The sequence below is a fragment of the Triticum dicoccoides genome, chromosome 6B (assembly GCF_002162155.2).
Source record: "Triticum dicoccoides isolate Atlit2015 ecotype Zavitan chromosome 6B, WEW_v2.0, whole genome shotgun sequence".
NCBI lineage: Eukaryota > Viridiplantae > Streptophyta > Magnoliopsida > Poales > Poaceae > Triticum > Triticum dicoccoides.
Window position 1 is genome coordinate 42,124,411 of NC_041391.1, and position 15,819 is coordinate 42,140,229.

Here is a 15,819-nt window from a genome sequence, read left to right on the forward strand (position 1 = left end):
AAGGCCTTCTCCCGTGTCCGGATGGGACTCTCCTTTGAGTGGACGGCAAGCTTGGCGTCCGGATATGTAGTTTCCTTCCTCTGTAAACCGACTTTATACAACCCTAGTCCCCTCCTATGAGGGTTTAGTCCTTAGGGGCGACCACAATCAAACAGGCTAGAAATCTAGGCTTTAGCCATTACGATCTCGAGGTAGATCAACTCTTGTAACCCCTATACTCATCAAATTCAATCAAGCAGGAAGTAGGGTATTACCTCCATTAAGAGGGCCTGAACCTGGGTAAACATCGTGTCCTCTGCCTCCTTGTTACCTTCGATCCTTATACGCATAGTTCGGGACCCCCTACCCAAGATCTGCCGGTTTTGACACCGACTGCGGCGACTGCGGATCCAACCATGATCGGATCCGTTGTGGGGTGGCCTTCAGCCGACCGGTGGCACGTGGAGGGACTGGTGAGGAGATGTCGGATCTCCAACGATTTACCGACGTCGGCGTTCGTCTTCGTGGCGAGAGTCCACTCGGGTCCAGCCAACCGCCAGATCGGGATGACGTGGCTTTCGGTGAAAATCTTGCCTGGTTGCGGTCATGGCGGACGATGGCGGCGTCTCGGATGTCATTCCCTTCTCGAGGCATCGTCGTTGCAGGTCACGTCAACCTGATCGGAAGGTTCCGGGGGAAACCCTAGGTCTGGATCTACCGGATCGGACGATGGCAATGTTTCGATGTCGTTCTCCCTCCTGGGGGCATCGTTTTGGAGCAAGTGTTGGCTGGAGGGGACAAGAGGAGGAGCGGCGTGATATCTGACACGTCGACAACGACGGGTCTCAGCAGCATGGAGCAGCGGGGTCTCGCCGGTGGGCGTGTGATGATGGACGAGCGCGGGATGGTGGCGTTGTCGGGCGTCGTGGTGGCATCGACGGGAGCTAGACCGGGCAAGGTACATGCAGCAGTACAACACTAAAGATGGATTAGTGGCAGGTGGCTGCGGCGGCCTCATACCCAGCAGGCATCCTGCCTGAGGAGCACGCCAGACTGGTGGCTGCCCATACCTGGGAGGCGTCCTGGTCGGGACCTCAGGTCTTAAATGTTAGGTTTGGCAGCGAAGTCTGTTTCATATTAGGCCTAGACTACCAGCGCCCCTTCATCAACTTGATAGGAGTAGCAACATATGTTGTTTAGACGGTGGCTTTAGTCTTACTGTTGTATGACTTTGTAAGGTCTTGTGTTAATAATTAATAAAATGGCCGTATGCATCGTCTAGATGCAGACCCCGGGGGTCTTCCTCTTTTTATAAAAAAAAAGTACAAAGTTGAGACACTTATTTTGGACGGAGATATATATTTGATTAACCGAAAATAATTCGGTCGCCTCACCTCACACAGTTTCATATTGCCAAGCTTCTGGTTCGCATCTCTCTTACACCAGCCGAGCCCTCAAACAAGTCACCGAACAGACGCAGAGTAGCAGCTGCAGCAGCGTCGCCGCTAACTCAAAAACCCTAGCGCGCGACCGCGGCGGACGGACGGTGGTGCTCCATCACAGCTTCTGCTCCACTCCAAGCTTCAGATCTCCAGACGGCAACCGTACGCCGGCCTCTCCTCCCCTCAGAAGAGAAGGCAACATCTGAAACACTTTATCTCCAGGTAATTGCCATCCATCTTCTCTTATATGCATGTTATAGATGGTTAATCATCACAGCAACAGCGTCGTGCACGTCTACCATCAATTCGATGCCAACTTTTCATAGTTAATTAGTGATCTACCTCTTGGTCTAGTAGAAATTTTTGGCAGGGATCACAAATAAAAAGCTACTCCCTCCGTCCCAAAATATAAGAACATTTTAAAACGTTCTTATATTTTGGGACGGAGGGAGTAATTGTGTTTGGTTTACGAACGCGATATGCTTTCTCTGTTTCATAGCACTATATTGAGAATTGTTAGTATCTCATAGTAGTACATATGTCCATGCTTCGAGGAAATAAGAGTTAGCCCAGTAAGGGCATGTACAATGGTGCTATCTTAGGAGTGTCACGTAGGATAGATGATGAGGTGGAGGAGAGAGAACTCATAAGAAAAGGCTTGTCTTCTCTTATTTAAGAAAAGACATGAGGTGATCTCTTAGCACAATGTCTCACCATATTTTTAGGAATTGCTAGTTATTCAAGAAAAGGCTAAGAGATGACCCGTTGTAGACAAATTTTTTTGTCATCTCTAAATCACATGCAAGACTTAAGATAAGACTATCTTATCAATCATTGTACATGCCCTAACAGATTAAGTTCATCTGGGCATCGAAATCAAATTGTCTAGCTATAGCCTAGTAATTAATTAATCGGTTGAGGGTCCGTTTTTTGGAAGGCAAAGTTGAATGGGTTGCCCGGCCAATAAAGTTGGATGGGTTGGGAATTTGGGATTAGTTTGAAGCTTGTGTGGATAGCCACTTGCTTGCTTGGCTGGATAAGCTAGCTAGACTAATCCGTTTCTTGTTTGGCTGTCACTTGTCAGCATATGGTGGTTGAGATTAGCTCGTCTTCCGTAGGGGTCAAAAAATATTGTAACTATGTTGCTTGTAATTGTTAATTCTGCTACTTGCAATAATTAATTAATTAGGGCGTGTTTGGCTTTGGCTATAAGCTCTGGCACCAATACAGTAATGACAAGGGCAGCGAAGGCCGAGCATCTTTTGTCGTTGGTGCGTCTCGATCATTTGCATAGGTCAAAAGGCGTGTTTGGCTTTGGCTACAAGCTCTGGCACCAATACAGCAATGACAAGGGGCAGCGAAGGCGGAGCATCTTTTGTTGTTTGTGCATCTCGATCATTTCCATAGGTCAAAAAGTCTTCCCATCAAATCTGATAATATTTCCCTCGCGATGCTCGTTGTCAAAGTCGGAGCTGTCGTTTGTTTGTGCGTGTGACCATCTGTTGGCATGTGCCGTCTTGGCTTGTGCAGCTGTTCTACAGCTCTGTGTTCCATGCCGGTGGCCAGGTTGACCGGGGGTGCCTATTTTGTGGGCTGGATTGTGTCAGTTTTAGCCCGGTTTTTCATCAATTAACCGGGTAATTCTCCTTCTTCTTAATCAATAATAAAATGGCAAGTCTTTTGCCTCGTTTTGAAAAAAAAATCTGATAATATAGTGTAAGAGATTGATTGACTAAGAAACAAGAGACCAGTTACTTCACAAGTATGCGTCCATTGTTGGTTTCACACTTTCATTGCATAATACATAGTCCGGTCAGTGCCAATCGATCGATCATGTATGTATGTCTTAATTTCCTGACCTGGGCGCTCGATCCTTGTAATTAGTCTTTGAGTCATGCATCGAGGGTAAAAAGAACTAGCCTATGTAAAGTTCACTGTTTGTCTCTTTACAACAGAATATGCATCTCTCTTCTGTAAATATATATGTGTATTTCACGATTACTTAATCAATTGGGTAAATTTGAAGTTAATTTGATCGAGCCTCACAAATAATGCTCGTGCTCAAGTTTCAAGCTAGGGCAAGTTAGTTGGTATATAACAGGCCCGGGTAACCAACTAATGGATCTCCGAGTTAGTATAACCCAAATTGAGCTGGAGTGCATGCTAGTTGATGATGACGCAGAGCCCAAGGCCTTGCCATTCCCACTATTGGAGAAAATAACAGATGGTTTTTCTGATAAGCTGGAAATTGGAAGAGGTGGCTTTGCGGTGGTTTATAAGGTATGCAAAAACGCTCTCATGATGCCCGCACTCTGACTCTGGTTTGATCAAAGTTTATCCGAAATGATAGCTCAAAGTTTATTCTTGCACGGTCTCACTGCTGCAGGCAATGCTTGATAATGGCATTATCGCTGTAAAGAGGATGTCCAATACGTACATGTATGAGAAAGAATTCCACCGAGAGGTGGAATGTCTAATGAAGGTGAAGCACAAAAACCTTGTGCGATTTCTCGGATATTGTGCTGACACCCAAGGGAATATGGGAAGCTACAACGGGAAAATGGTTATGGCAGATGTGCAACAAAGATTGCTCTGCTTTGAGTATCTACCTAAAGGAAGTCTTGATGATTATATTACAGGTAGGTTCATGTTTTCGTTTAATTTTCTTCATGGAATATTACTTGGTTGGTTCAACCTACTCAAGCATATAGCTGAAAATCTACCGTGCAATATGCTATCTTGCATTCAGAAATCAAGGAAGTGTCTTAAATATATACTAAATTAAATCCCATTTCTCATCTCCCTTTTGTAGATTCTTTTGGAGAATTTGAATGGAGAAAGTGCTACCAAGTAATAAAAGGGATATGCGAAGGGCTAAATTATCTTCACCAAAACAATATCATGCACTTAGACCTAAAACCCGGAAATATATTATTGGATGAAGATGTGATGCCGAAAATTACTGATTTTGGACTATCAAGGTGTTTTGAGGAAGGCCAGACACGAGTCATTACTGAAAATGTGGGCGGAACGATGTAAGCCAACTTAAGCCTCTTGGAAGCTAAATCTATGAAAAAAATAGCTATAATGTAATTTTATATTGCAATCGCTCAACATATTACTAATTGACCAGACTATATGTCTTTGCAGAGGATATTTGGCACCAGAATTCCATACTGGTGAAATCACACACAAATTTGACTTGTACAGTCTTGGTGTTATAGTTATGGAGATGTTGACCGGAAAGAAGGGGTATCAAAGTATTGAAGATGTAAGAACAATTTCTATATGTCACCTTTCGAAGTCAAATTTTAATATAATGATTTTACAAATTAAATTTCAGTTTCCATTAAAAAAGGTTGATCCATTTCATAATGTACTCTTGATTGCAATTATCTAGGTACGTGAAAGTTGGAGTTATAGGTCAGACATATTGTGGTGGGAACAAATACGAGTATGCGCTGAGATTGGGATCGAGTGCACTGACTTAAACCCAGCCAAGAGGCCAGAAAGTATGAAGCATATAATTGATAGGCTTTTAGCAGCAGAAAGTAGTACTCAGGTAATCCCAACAGGTGGTCCCACCAGCAAGCTTATTGTCCTTCACCCATCAGCGCTTCGCTTCCCCTTTGAGATCAACAAGGTCATCACGTGCCCGCTTGAGCTAACAAATAACACCGATAAACACGTTGCGTTTAGGCTAAAGGACAAGAGTGGGGAGTCCTCCTTCCTAAGGCTGCCATCGTATGGTATTGTGCCACCTAACACCCCTTATACTCTCATTGTGACAACACAAGAGATAGAAGAGCTACCACGAAAGTGGATCATAGATGTGATCCTTGACGGTGCTACATTAATATTGGGGGATGGTGAGCATAAAAAGACTTTCCACAGCCAGCCAGACAAGTATTTTCAGGAGATGAGGAATGCACTGCAGGAGGTGGAACTAAAAGCACTTTATACTCTACCGCGACACATCACAACATTGTCGTCTAAGGTATAAGATATTACTATATCAGTATAAATATGACGAACTAGCTAGGTGACCTCCAAATTTTGCTCGGTTAGTTTTGTCAGTTGTTGTATGTATGTTCTTGCGCTATATTATGTTAACACTGAGTTATTAAAAGGCCGTCCGTATATGTTGAAAACTATACATCTAACAAAAATGCACCATTCAAAAAAGAGTATTTGCAATTATTTCTTACTCACTTGCATGAAGATTGTTAGTTAATTGAGTTCATCGTCGCATTATTAGTGACATGTCTTTCAAAAAATATACATTTTTTTGCAAATTACATCTTGAGGGAACATTATTGGACTACCATTTTTCAATCAAGGGATTAGGTGAAAAAGCAATCAAATATGAGAATCAATTTCCGCAATTGTTTTTAGCGGAAATAATATTGGCCATTCTTTCTCTATTTCTTTACCAATATATATTATAAAATAGGGAAAAGTATATTTTCGTCCCTCAACTCTTCTGAAAGTTTAGAAACGGTCCCTCAACTCCAAAACCAGCAAAACTTAGTCCCTCAATTTTCAAAACCAGATAAGTTTAGTCCCTCGTGCCACTTCAGGTGGTTTTCGTACATGGTGAAACAGCCCGAAGCGGCATGAGGGACTAAACTTATCCAATTTGGAGTTCAGGGACCATTTCTAAACTTTCGAAAGAGTTGAGGGACGAAAAATATACTTATCCTTATAAAATATGGATAGAGAAAGGTTGGTCTCACTTAAATTGAAAGGTCGATACTCTAGTCTAATATTACTATTCCCCTTTTCTATTGTTTTCACTTGTGTTTTGTGGTGGCGGTTCTCGAATGCACTTACACATGGTCATATATTCCTCAGCCAATCCTGCCCACTATCAAGGTGTGAATTCTATCTTCTCTTTGTGGGGTTACAATGTATGTGCAGTAAAACTTTAAGGTGGTCCTCAGCCAGATGTTAATCATAGCCTTATTGAATCAGATAATATGCAAGGTAAAAGGGCTCGACCTGTATTCCTTGGACATAAACCAGGCCAAGCAATGGTGAGTGGATTCTTTGTACAGTGAAAATATATATGCACATTGTTGATTATTCATGTGACACCTCTATTTGTGGCAAGATCTTTGGTGAAAATTTTGACTGATATTTCAAAATGAGAAGAAACAACGGTCTATACTGTTATTTAGCTCATGAATCAATGGGTCCCTGGTTAGTCCATGGTTTCATTTGGCACGGACCTCTATTTTGCGACTGAGCACATGAACGAAATTTGCCCTTTGTTACGTGTAAGCATGTGGTATACTGCTCATATCTGATTCGTGCTGAATTAGTTCGCTACTTTTTATATATGTGGCAGGATAATAATAGGAGAAGACAGTGGACATGTTCGCATTTGGGATTATAAGACACAGGCAAGTAAAGTAGTGTTTTTTTTTCACTAAAGACTCAATTGTTGCCTCTCGGCATGGATATATACAATGCATGCTTTGTTCACTCACCATTGACTAACATAGTAATTTCCATGACAGAGAAAAGTGGATTCGCTTAAAGTCTCAGCGAGCTATGGCATGACTTCTGACTTCTGTTAACACTTCCATGCATCATGCAAGGTGCCATGCTAATGAATTAATCTCTTGCCTCACTGCAGTTTCGTCCATTAAATTTATTGCAAGAAAGCAATGGATTCTTGCTGGGACACATAGTGGTAACGTTCATGTGTATGACTATGAAACAATGCACAAGATCACTACTTTCAGAGTTGCTGTCGGTGGACATGCAGAAGTCGTGTCACTGGCCGTTCATCCAACCCAGCCGTATTTGCTGTCAGCGGGTACACACCTGAAGCTTTGGGACTGGGACAAGGGTTGGGAGTGCGTACAGACATTTGAGTGCCAATTTCTTGAGAAAGTATGTCATGTCGCATTTAACCCAAATGACACCTTTGCTAGTGCTACATCAGGTTTAGCCGGAGGTTTCGCTGTGAAGGTATGGCTCTCAATTATAGCATGATGAAGACAAGTGTTGCTACTACACCTTTTTCTTTGATTATGATCTCCTATATATGATTACTGTGCAGGTTTGGAGTCTTTATTCTCCCAAATCCAACTATACATTGTCTGGGCACTCGGACAAGGTGAACTGCTTGGATTTCTTCACATGCCACGATCAAGAGTTTTTGGTTACAGGTTCAGATGATGAGACTGCCAAGGTCTACCATTCTCATGGAAAACTTGCTAATACAGTACGTGTACACATAGCAGTTCTCATAATTCATGCTTTGATTATTATTTTTCCTGAATCAGATATGGTATTTGCATAAGAAGATATGTGCATATACACTTGAAGCTTTCGCGTCTCCAGTTACGTCTGTCCTGTACCAACCCGATATTCAGACTCTAATTACAGGTTCAAAAGATGGTGCAATTTATTTGTGGTGCACTACAAATTGCAGGTAATTTGAAGTAGTAACTATAGCTGGTATCCCTATGAAGGATGGTTTTGAATTTCAGTTTCAGAAATATTTCAGTCATTACCGAAATCAGTGGATTTCAGTGAAATTCAGTGATTTTGGTTTTCATTTCGGCCAAATGATCGAAATTTCCACTTGAACTTGACTGAGATCCAATCAAATATTTTGAAAACTCACAAAATAATTTATAACTAATTTGAATGTATGTGTACCACCGAAATTGCTGAAATATTTTGACCGAAAGGCAATTATTTTAGCATGTACCAAAATTAATGAATTTTCTGAAATTTCACTGAAATTACACTGAAAGTGAGAACCATTTAGTCAACCATTTGGAGTTTGTAAGTCAACTATCGGTGTTGAACTAAATGCACTCGATCATTCACGGTTTTCCATTCTACTTGCTGATAAAAAAAAATCCCATAGGATATATTCACGCCCCCCCACACTTACAAGAATCATCAACATTGGTTGTGTTGTCTACCATCTGGCATGTGCGATGGGAAGGTATATTTTCTTCTTTTCTTTTACTGCATAAGAGCGTATATTTCTTAGCTGTACAGCCATACTTCCTATTTTTTATGCCAGACTTATCATGTTATATGGGTATATACCTATTATTGTCAGGGTTGTAATTGGAAAACAAAAGGAAGTAGCAATTATGGATATCGATAATGTGAATTATCAAGAGCAATCAACGGATTGCAGTGAGGAGCAGTTAACTGCAGATACGAGACAATGTGATGGAAACACAGCGTCTAAGGTGAGTAAATTAGTTTTATTTAGACAGAAGTGAGTTAATCAATCAAATGCTCTCTATTGCACTTCACGTTTAATCTTTGGAAAGTTGAGACTTTAATATAACTGGTTGACTTGTCTAGTTTTAGTTGTCATAGGTTCTTTCGACAATGCAGACTGATCCCTCATATTTATTGTAAAATTTATATTGCTGTAATAATCAACTATTAATAAGTTGCCTATCCAACGCTTCTTTCGTTTAATTAGCAGGAAATCACAGGGTCCATCAGCAAGCTACTTGACGTCCACCCGCTGGAACTCTGCTTTCCCTATCATCCTAATGAGCCCATCCCGTGCTCACTGCACCTAACAAACAATACAGACGAAAATGTGGCATTTAGACTTGTAGACAAGAGCGGCAAATCACCATGGTGCTTCACAAGGCTGCCCTTGTACGGCAGTGTGCCTCATAGATCCACTTACACTTTGATTGTGACAATGAAAGAGGAGATGAAGCAAAAGGAAAGTACTGACTTTGATCTCGTTATTCAGAGCAGTTTATTGGGAGATAATTACACGTTGGCATTCCAAGACCAATCCGAGTCTGATATTTTTTTTGAGGAAGCCAAAAAGTTTGGGAATATGGTGCATGAGGTGACACTGAAAGCAATTTATGTGCAGTACGGAGAGATCACATCTAAGGTTAGTTGGTTCAACTATAGACAAAACATTTATCTCAATTACTGTTGAGAGAAGAGAGTCGGAGAATTTAGCGATGCACCTTAGAGCAACTCTAGCAGGTTCCATAAAATGGCGCCCTCCAAAATTGTTTAAGAGGACCCTCTAAAACTATTTTAGAGGTTCTCAGGCCCTGTATTTCTCTCATATTCCCAACAACTACAACCTCTATTTTTTCCTCTTTGATTTCTCTTATATGTGCATATGAACTCCATTTCAAATCCTATTTAACATGAATATGTTTCAAACTTGTATGTTCCCGCGTCACACAATTCAACAACATTTCAATATGGCCGTATGCATCGTCCTGATGCAGAGGCCAGGGGCTTTCCTCCTTTTCCAAAAAAAACATTTCAAATGCATAAAACCCCTTTTCTAATTCAAATTTAAACATAACATGGGGTCCTAATGCATGATAAACATACTACTAAACATAGATTGTTCTTTTTTTTCTCTTACTCAAACCATGACACTCTACTTCTTGAACTTCTTCAACTTGAACAAGTCAAGAATCCTCTTGTGCTCCTCTCTCGAGCGCATGCTCATCGTCCCCGGTATCGGCCGCGTCCCTTTGAACCCAAAAGGGGTCTTATAGGGATATTCTAGAGCGTGGAAAGAGGAGGAGGAGGAGGAAATCTCCATGGCGGCCTGGCCCTTCTGCTTTGCGGACTCAGCAACCTTCTCCTTGTCTATCTTGGCGTTTAGCTCGGTGAGGGTGGTGTCAAGCTTACCTCGCCAGGCCTTGGCCTTGGCGGCGGAAGCGACAATAGCCGCGTTCAATGCCTCCTCCACGGCTCTGGCCTCATCGTCCAGCAAAGCCCAATCGACTCGTTGTTATTGTGCGACATTTGTCGAACACTGTACTCTTACGGTTTAGTTTTCAATGAAAACGGAGCCGGGGGCTACCCCTGTTGATTCAAAATAATAATTGTCGAACACTTTATAGCCGTCTCAGCTGGTAGGGGAGGGGAACTCACGTGGCGTGAATGGAGCGGTAGGAGGAGGCTGAAGGAGGGCACTGGCGTGGAGCTATACTTGGCCATCCGTCGGGCCGGCCGGGCTTCGGGCCAGGCCTAACAAAGCCTGAGGCAAAAACCTAGGCCCGGGCTTGGCCATCGGGCCTAGTTTTCAGGCCCAAGCCCAGCCCATTAGTGACAAATCCCGCCATGCCTCGGGCCTCGGGCCGGGCCCCTTCCTTAAAATGCGACATATCCAAGCCCAGGCCTGGCCCGGCATGTCCTTCGAGCTCAAAACTCAGGCCCAGGCCCGGCCAATGGGCAAGGTCGGGCCGGGCCGTCCGGGCCGGGCTACCCGTGGCCAGGTATATGTGGAGCAGATGAGTAGGCAGGCGCAACCGAATGGACGAGTAGCATCCGGGTCGGAGATGGTGGCACTGGGTCGGACGGGCACGGGGCCGAGGAGCACGACGCAGGGTCGGCGTCGGGTGACAGCAGCAGGAAGACCCGTTCCGCCGGTTCAAGAAAATAACTATTTTCTTGCTCAGCGGGCTCCGGTTCTCGTTCCCTGGATTCAAGGGCCTGTTGGATCTCCAAATTCTCAACATACAGCCTAACTCAATCATTTTCCTTGCCACACTTGACACACTTGTGCGAAGTGGGGCTAGGAGTGCGGTGCGTCCTCACCAGGAACTGTGAGACTACTTCGTGTTCAAGCTAGCTCGTGTGGGATGGTAATGGGACGGGTTTGGATGGGTAGCATATCCACAACCTCAAGCGTGTCCATTGCCCAGCCGTAAAAGTATCCATGGATCATAGATCGTTGTTCATACCCATACCCGCTAGATATCAAGCTATTTTTTTTGGAAAGGCCCAAAACCATATATATTATGATGCACAGGAGCTTACAAACACACTCATACAGAAAAATAAAATTACAATGAAATCTTTGGGGATGCCGAAGTCTTCTTCCTCTTGCTTCCACCGGCGGCGCGCCGTGAGCACAGCTCGATGCCGCCTCTGGGCCTCCACCTTGGCAAATCAAACTTTTTGAAACCCAGGAGCTTGTAAAGCAGCGGCCGGGAAGTCATCGATGAATACTAGGAGACATCGGCGGTCGCGATCTACAAAGCTAATCGCCGCCCCAGAGAAGAGAAGACCGATAAGGGCCTGTAGAAACTCCGAAGGCCATGAAAGCCGGCCAAATCCAGACAAATCCACCAGAAACCTAAACCGATCGGATCTCGGGAGACCCACCGAAGACAGAAAACCACACACCCCCCGTCGGTGATAAGCACACCAACGGAACGAGGATAGCGCGGGGAAGACATTATTCCTAAACTAGGAAAGCGCTGACAACACGTCCCAAACCAAACACGAAGAGACCCTAAAGATATCCTGAGACAAATTACCCGCGCCGATGTAAGCCAAGTCCAGATCTGAGATCGAACTCGCCGTCGTCCAGGTCCATGCACCGACGCCGTCCTCTCCGGTGGCCTAGCAAGGCTGGGCCGCTGTAGAAGCTCACCATGTTGAATTCGTGCGGCTACCGCCAGCTTCAGCAACGCCGTTGCCGAGCACCTCATGACGAAGACCTCCACTCGAGCCCTCATCTCCTTCTCCGACCAAAACAGCCCTCTAAGACCTCCAAGACTTCATCCGCAAGCTGCCCCTGAACTGGACCTCCCCGCCGCCGCTGGAGCCGCACAGGCTTTGCTCGGCGACGCGCCCTAGCGACGATGAGAGGGAAAGGAGGCTGGAGGCGGCTAGGTATGGCAATCACCTTAGCTCCCTCGTGAAGTGTTACGTCCATAGGTATCAAGCTATTCATGGATATCCATATCCATGTAACAATAAAAATAACAACCATAACAATATATACATGTTAATACCAAAATAATGATAAAAGGTCACTAGACAATACAAATTATCAGTATTGCACACATCGCAAGTACAAATGATACGACAAATATGGTCAATACTTAATGGTTGATACGGAATTATAATAGGTTATATGACATGTGTGCTTGTAAAATGGGTATCCATGGAGCAAGTTCTGAATCCATCCAACACATGAGTTCGTGAATATCCACTAGCGGAAACCCATGGGTAGAAAAGGTCCTCCAAACCCTGACCCAATGTGTTGGATATCCATGGATACCTAGATCCATGCATGGATAATATTGCCAACCGTACTCGTGTCTCTGATGATGTATCCCTTGGTCTAGGCATGGACTCTTCCACTTTCAGCTTGCGATGGTGAGCGAGTTCCCAATTGTGACGGTTAGGGCATCTCCAAAGGTATTCACCAAATCATGTTTTCTACTTGCCCGCGAATACGTCCGGAGGTGTCCGCGAACATATCTACTTATCTGCAATTGTAGTCGTATCTAAGTGCATCTCTTACTTGTCTGCCCCAACTTCCACATAGGTCATCGGTCTAGTTGGGTGAGTGTGGGTCGTGAGGCATACGTGACAGGGGGTTGAAAACAGGTGTTGTTGTGGTGTGGCCCACACCGTCCGGTGTCTCCAGCCACGCCATTGGGGAAGAGGGGAAGGGATAGGGAGCCTTTTAGGTGCTCTCATTGCCTTCAGTACGGGCACCGGGCGCATGTGTGTCACAACGCCTAGCGCCCTTTTAACTCACTGGCAAACCCTGCTACACCATCATTGTTTTGCCTCACCACCAAGCATCGTCAAGCTGTAGCTCCACGTCATACCAGGATTGGAGCCACACTTCTCTCCAAGGTCATCCTTTGTAATTGCTGGGCGTCGGTCGTTTTTGCTCCCACTAGCTCGACAACCCCATCTAATGTGGCCATGCATTCTGTCTTTGCAATGCACGTCGGACTGTTGCACTCTGAGCTGCAAGGCTTGGCTTCATTTCAGCTGAAGGGGGTTGTCCAACTTATGTGCCATGTCGCTAAATCTATGCAAGGTTGGCTGCTATGGGTTGGGAGCTTTCTCGAGCAAACAGAGGCTGCTCTGGGCAGACTCTCTCATGCATTTTTTTGCGGGACATGTGCTGGTTGTGATGTGACCCCTCCTACATTGCTTCCTATGGACAAGACAATTGTTGGCTTTGAGGATGAGAGGGACGCAAAGCTCTACGGTCACTTCTCCCCTCATGCTAGGGAAAGTTCACAGTCGATTATTGCCTTGTCCAATGCGCGAGCTGTCTCTGTGGGCGAGTCCGCTGCCATGGTCCTGGCTTCGGTGTTGCGGATCATACTTGAGCTTTACGGGAAGTGTGAGACCGGTTTTGCCACTGTCAAAGCATCTAAAGGCGGACTCGCTTGTGCCCTCGGTTATGGCTTTGGAGCCTAGCCAGGCGTCCACATATGAGGAGAGTGGTTGTCTTGATGCCACTGCCATGCGCTCGCTTGAGTCCGTCAGGCAGATTTTTCCTATGGGCTATGATATTGTTGTCGCTGGTGTGTTGGTGCCTAATCCCGGGGTCCTCATCGCCACTAAGTTTTGTGAATTCCTCACCAACTTGGATGCTACAAAATCCAGAAAGACAAGTGGATGCCTCTTGACGGAAAAAGCATTCAGGGAGAAATGCAAGAAGGGTTATCGCTAACCCTCGATCTGACATCCTCAAGGAGAAATCAAGTTGGAGCAAAATAATTAAGAAAGGTGGCGCTAAAGGGAAGTCACAAGTGGTTCCATGATGGATGGTTCTCAGATTTCTAGGCTGCAAGCGGGGGTTCAATTGTGTATGTCATGTGTTTTTCTCAAGCTGCAGTGAATTGATTGGGTTTCCTTTGCCATATTGAGGAGTGGCAGTAGTACCATGCTGGGTGTGTTGTCGGGCTGTCTCCATGGTTCGGGAGTAGTTAGCATGCTTGCAAGGTTGTACATGTTTGTTTGTCTTGGACAAGTTTGTAATGATCTTCTTCCCCTTTTCCGCAAATTAACTTGGCAACTCTCTTCTTATTTAATGGATGAGATAAATCTTTTGCCCCCATTTCAAGGAAAAAGAAACACTCTGGCTTGGGCTGGTTGTAATGGGGTGTATCATATACTAGTATCATGCATATCAAACTAGTGTATGATACTACATCCGTAATTCATAGTATCATATGTTGATATCACAGAGGGCTACATTTATTATCATGCATGACACAAAGTAGCACATCATTTAATATGACACGGTACCATAATATGATACTCAAGCATCTCTTTCTTCATTTAGGACATGTACAATGGTGCTATCTTAGGAGTGCCACGTAGGATAGATGGTGAGGTGGAGGAGAGAGAACTCATAAGAAAAGGCTTGTCTTCTCTTATTTAAGAGAAGACAAGAGGTGACCTCTTAGCATAATATGTCTCACCATATTTTTAGAAATTGCTAGTTATTTAAGATAAGGCTAAGAGATGATCCATTGTAGACAAATTTTTATGTCATCTCTAAATCACATGCAAAACTTAAGATAAAATTATCTTATCAACCATTGTACATGCCCTTAATTCTATGCCACCTCATCAAAAGTGCTTATGATACTTCCATTACAGGCAGCCCTAAAATAGTTTAAGAAATGAAGTGATATTGGAACCATATATTCTGGAAGTACAAAAGCTTACTTATTTGGGATTTACAAATCTGGAAAGAACTGTCCTGTCGAGAAGTGCAGGAAAAATAATATCATACGAGTACACAATATAACCCTTTGGAAAGTACGCAACACGCTCGGAAGTGCATAAAAAAAACATCTGACGGAAAGTACACTTCGTAGTGTCGAGGAATGCACGCCTTTGATTCGGCAAGTACATATCCGGCTGGGAAGGAAAAAAAGGAAAAGAAAAATGTCTGCTCTGACCGTGTTGACTGGATAACCTGCTCCGTTGGGAGCGTGCGATATCCGGCGTATTTTAAGCGGGTAAAGAAACTCCGGCCGGTACCTAGATGAGATGGGAGGGGAACGAGGGTGGAGGTAATCACACCCCATTGTAGGCTAAAATTTGTATGCATTTGCTTTCGTGCTGGCAATTCAACCAACAACGCGCCCGCCATCTGTGGTCGACTTGCGTACTTGGATCATCCAACTTACTTCCAGCTATAATAATGTTTTGGGTGTTGACTAGTGTTTTGTTTGATCAGAATATATCAGTGAAGTATAATTCTGACGATTTGTTTTCCCTGGATGCACATCCGACAAAGCCATGGTGAGTGCATATATTGCTAGCTGGCATAATATGGGATTGTACATACTGTATTTCAGTTCCTTTGTTCAAGTGAATGTGTTGGATGTCATTATGTCTTACAATAAATTTATAAGTTGTCGCACAGGATTTTAACAGGTCATAGAAGTGGATATGCTCGCGTATGGAACCATGAGATGAAGGCAAGCTAGCGCACTCTCAAACTAAACATATAGTTATGTTAATATATCAAATTTATTACCACTGCCAAGTAAAGGGTCATCAGAACAAAAGCTTGATCAATGTGTGTGTGTGCGCGCGAGCGCGTTTGTGTGTGTGTGTGTGTGTGTGTGTGTGT

General features: G+C 44.0%; 1 protein-coding gene across 3 annotated transcripts in view; it reads left to right on the forward strand.

The window, feature by feature from the left end:
* The first annotated feature begins 1,438 nt into the window (after positions 1-1,438).
* The window catches only part of LOC119325270, a 25,065-nt gene continuing 10,684 nt past the window's right edge, over positions 1,439-15,819 (forward strand). The window contains exons 1-18 of one of the 3 annotated variants that reach the window (XM_037599010.1): positions 1,439-1,643; positions 3,488-3,701; positions 3,808-4,060; positions 4,234-4,456; positions 4,572-4,692; positions 4,822-5,418; positions 6,276-6,296; positions 6,396-6,457; positions 6,772-6,826; positions 6,944-6,980; positions 7,063-7,400; positions 7,492-7,623; positions 7,718-7,866; positions 8,311-8,391; positions 8,512-8,647; positions 8,893-9,324; positions 15,421-15,485; positions 15,610-15,763. In XM_037599010.1, coding sequence (XP_037454907.1) covers positions 3,540-3,701; positions 3,808-4,060; positions 4,234-4,456; positions 4,572-4,692; positions 4,822-5,418; positions 6,276-6,296; positions 6,396-6,457; positions 6,772-6,826; positions 6,944-6,980; positions 7,063-7,400; positions 7,492-7,623; positions 7,718-7,866; positions 8,311-8,391; positions 8,512-8,647; positions 8,893-9,324; positions 15,421-15,485; positions 15,610-15,673 — 2,928 coding nt within the window. In that variant the 5' untranslated portion in view covers positions 1,439-1,643; positions 3,488-3,539 and the 3' untranslated portion in view covers positions 15,674-15,763. Of the gene's footprint in view, positions 1,644-2,193; positions 3,702-3,807; positions 4,061-4,233; positions 4,457-4,571; positions 4,693-4,821; positions 5,419-6,275; positions 6,297-6,395; positions 6,458-6,771; positions 6,827-6,943; positions 6,981-7,062; positions 7,401-7,491; positions 7,624-7,717; positions 7,867-8,310; positions 8,392-8,511; positions 8,648-8,892; positions 9,325-15,420; positions 15,486-15,609; positions 15,764-15,819 lie in introns of those variants that run through there. The other 2 variants (XM_037599012.1, XM_037599011.1) reach the window with 2 other exon arrangements.